This window comes from Centruroides vittatus, unplaced genomic scaffold (assembly GCF_030686945.1).
Source record: "Centruroides vittatus isolate TY-2023 unplaced genomic scaffold, ASM3068694v2 contig_579, whole genome shotgun sequence".
Classification (NCBI taxonomy): Eukaryota; Metazoa; Arthropoda; class Arachnida; order Scorpiones; family Buthidae; genus Centruroides; species Centruroides vittatus.
In genome coordinates, this window is record NW_027122347.1 from 892,551 (window position 1) to 896,400 (window position 3,850).

The 3,850-nt window shown below is 31.4% G+C and overlaps 1 protein-coding gene across 1 annotated transcript; it reads left to right on the forward strand.

Annotated features, from left to right (window-relative positions):
• The first annotated feature begins 309 nt into the window (after positions 1–309).
• On the forward strand, positions 310–1,013 carry LOC136979138 (uncharacterized). The gene is made up of 2 exons (XM_067275066.1): positions 310–555; positions 873–1,013. The coding sequence occupies exons 1-2, from the start codon at positions 310–312 to the stop codon at positions 1,011–1,013; spliced, it is 387 nt and encodes a 128-aa protein (XP_067131167.1).
• The last annotated feature ends 2,837 nt before the right edge of the window (positions 1,014–3,850 follow it).

Sequence of the window (3,850 nt, forward strand, 5' to 3'; positions counted from 1 at the left end):
ATTCTATTTAAAGATGCCAGGATTATCATTCCAGAAAAGCTTCAAGGAAAATATTGAAGAAGTTACATGAAGGCCATCTTGGTATACAAAGTGTTGGGCCTGAGCTCGAAAGTCTCTTTGTTGGCCAGCCATATTGGCAAACATTGAAAAATTGATTTAAACTGAGCTATTTTATTATGTATTATTTTATTATGCATCTAATACGAAAAGTATCATACAGAACCTCTTATCCCAAGCGAATATCCCGAAAGATTTTGGCAAATTGTAGGGGTAGATATTCTAAAACTAAAAAAATATTAATATCTTATAATGGCTGACTACTTCTTAAGATATTTTGAAGTTGCCAAAATGGAAAAATTGTTGTTGTCAGCGATTAACCACATGAGATTAATTTTCGCAAGACATGGAATTCCAGAGGTTGTACAAAGTGACAATGGCACCCAATTTTCCCAGGTTGTTCACTCAGAATACCGTAAATTTGCAGATAAGTATAAATTTTCAAGTATAACTTCTAGTCCAAGATACCCACAAAGCAATATGTTTATTAAATCAATGGTCTAAATTTTCAAAAGTCATTACTTTAAATCTGAGTAGCAGGATCATTATTTGATGCTACTAGAAATGAGATCGACACCATTAGAGAATGGCTACAGTCCGGCAGAACTGCTAACGAGCTGAAGATTGAGAACACACCTCCATTCAATAATCAACAATTGATACCTTGTTTGATTGAATTGCTTCAGTAAGAAAGGCGGAAAAGTAGAAGCAGATAAACTGAAAACCTATTTTGATCATGCCGCAAAGTAAAAACCCTTCCACATTTGAAGATAGGACAGCCAGTCTGGGTGTCAGATATATGAACATATGGAAAGGTTAAAGAAGCTCACCATACTCCACGATCTTACATCATCGAAACTCCAAGAGGGACGTTCCGCAGGAACAGAATACATTTACACTCATTGGCTATTCTCCAGACAGTCTCTCAGGAACACAAACCACAGATCATTGATTAGGAGAAATCGACTGGATCGTCTAACCAAAATACTCCCGAGGAAGAAACTCCCAGGACGAAAAGTTGAAGAGGATCCAGGAATAGGAAACTTTATGAAACAACACTAGAAATCAAAAAAACTCTTTACCAGGTGAAAAGAATTTTCTCAAAACCTGTAGTGGCAGACCTATACGAATTCCAAGACGGTATCTGTATTACCAGCTGTAAAAGAAGAGGGGGAAATGTAATATGTGTTTATGATTTAGATAAACATTAAATGTAATGTAATATGTTGTTGACGATTTAAATAAACGAAGTGGAATCAGATAGGTGCCGAGGTAGCAAGACAGAAAGAGGAGGGTGTGGCAAAAATGGAGCCAGAGTAGCTAGAGAGAACCACTTGGATGTAGAAGTGTTTTAGTGAGATTAATAAAGAATTGTTTGTAACATATTATCTGATCAGTTGAGTCGTTGATGATACACATACTGTACCCTCTGTTAATTTAACACCAGTTATTCACGATTAAATTTTTCTAAATAAACCTGTTTAATACATAATTTATTTCAAGAAAGAAATTGTTTATGGCCTGTGTTTCATATATCCGATGTTTTGCTCATGATATTATTTCAAACATAAAAAAATATACATTTTAATATCAACGTTCATGAATATTTTTATGTGAAAATATTATATTTTGATACTTTTATCTTTTTTCACTTAGAACATGTACTTTTATCTTAAAACATTAACTTTTTACCAACATAAAACAGTCAAAATAGCAACCAAGCAAAAAATGACAATGAGTTATAAGCTCTGTTCTAGGGATGTCAGCTTATTTGTCCCGTCTTTGATATAATTCGTTTTTCCTGTATTTATACTCAACATACATAAAAATTATTGTATTGTGCTATTTATATTTGATAGCTTCTTTCTTTTTGTTTACTAAATTTAATTTAACAGTAAAAATACTCGAAACTCTAGATCATAAAAGCCAAACACAAATTAAATAGCTTAATTTTTACATTATCAACTAAATAAATAACAGCATTACTAAATATTTATTATTTATTTATAATCTTTCGATTCACAAACACAAGTCGTGTTTCCTTTTCAACACTTTGGCAGTATTCTATTTTTATTTAGTTGATACGAGTTACAAGTATGATAACACGTTTCGGGCACTGCCCCTTCCAAGTCAACTAAGCATCGAATGGTTATACATAAATTCATTTTTATAATATAACTCAATACAGCAAAGTGATTCTAATATATTGAGTTAAAAATTATTATTGCGTGACATACTATGAGCTCATTATCAAACTCAGAAAGCATATACATGGGCTAGTGCTACATTATATATTCAATTAGGCTGCAAGCATTTCCTATAATTTACATTATATTTTAACATATAGAAATCCATAAAAATTATTAATTCGTATATATCAACTTATTTCGAAAAAATGATCATTTATTCTACAGTTTATGTAAGCTAATAATTATTCTGTTGCCTTAGATGAAATTTCTTACAATGTAGTAATTTGTACACAAACATTAAATTTTAAACATATTTCTTTAAATTTCTTGGCATTAGTTTTTGATCACATGATAATTCTATATTAATCGCCTTGGCCGAAAATTTTCCACTGATCTTTTTCATATGTAATTTGCATATTTGTGATAGTACATTACTAATCTTTATTAAACAGATCTAGAAATTTACATTATTTTAATTTAACCGGATTAATAAAAAAAATTATAAAAAATTTTTAGTGTTTTGCAAGAAAAGATCAATGCCACATGACATAAGAGTCATCAATGGTTCGCGGAAGATTTTGTGCAGAGAACTTTTTTATATCTAATTTGCATAATTGTAATGGTAAATTGAATCTTTATCGAACAAATTTAGTTATTGTGTATTACAGTAGAGAGTCGTAAATCAGAATTAACTGGGAACTGGGGTTGTTCAGATTAGTGATTTGTTCCGATTACCGATTATGTATGAAAAAATATATTAACCTGTCCGATGTTCAAATTTTTCTCCGTTGCGTGTCGCTTCGTATGAATTTCCGTCGATTTTAAGCCTAACGAAAATTTTTATAATAATAATCGAAACTATCGTATCGTAAAAAATTATTTCTCCATTTTGAACAAACAAAATAAATATATTGAAAAATATAAAAACATAAAAATTATACTTCAGAAGTAAATCTAGTATCAAAAACGTTTGATTCAGCACGACACAGTCCGACTAAAAATCGTTTGGATTACCGGCGATTCCGATTACCGGGGTTCCGATTAACGACTTTCTACTGTAATTAAATTCATTAAGTTTCATGTAAGAATTTTTTAAAACTTTTAGCGTTCAGAAAAATTTAACGCTTGTTGATATAGCACAGGAGCATTTTCAGTCGATCCCATATGCATAACACGGGACATTTGTCGGTGCTATTCGGTCATGTGACAACTCATCTCTGACATGTTTCCTGATAACATTCTTTTTGCGATAAATTCGCTGAACTTTAGACACATCATTAATAGAAATATTAAAACGTCATTCCATTCTAAATATGGATTAAAATCAACATATAATAACAGGATAAATAACTAATAATTCTGCTCTGCTTTGAAATGGCCTAATCTCTTTCATATCGTAAATATACAATTTTGTATACATCAAGACATTAGACATCTTATCCTCTTAACAGTGAGGGACGTAAATAGACGTCCAAGGCGATCGAGTGGCAGTGGTGAGTGACGTCAATAGACGTTCAAAAATTCTTATAAAATACCTGGACCATTTCGTGAAGTCGTAGAATTTTCACGAGTAGTTGGGTTCTCCAACTTTGTTTTAGAATATC

Excerpts from the sequence above, each read along its gene's own strand:
- LOC136979138 (XM_067275066.1), top strand. The coding sequence starts at position 310 with ATGGCTGACTACTTCTTAAGATATTTTGAAGTTGCCAAAATGGAAAAA. Across the intron at positions 556-872 it reads ATATGTTTATTAAATCAATG|GTTAAAGAAGCTCACCATAC; the intron begins GTCTAAATTTTC and ends ACATATGGAAAG.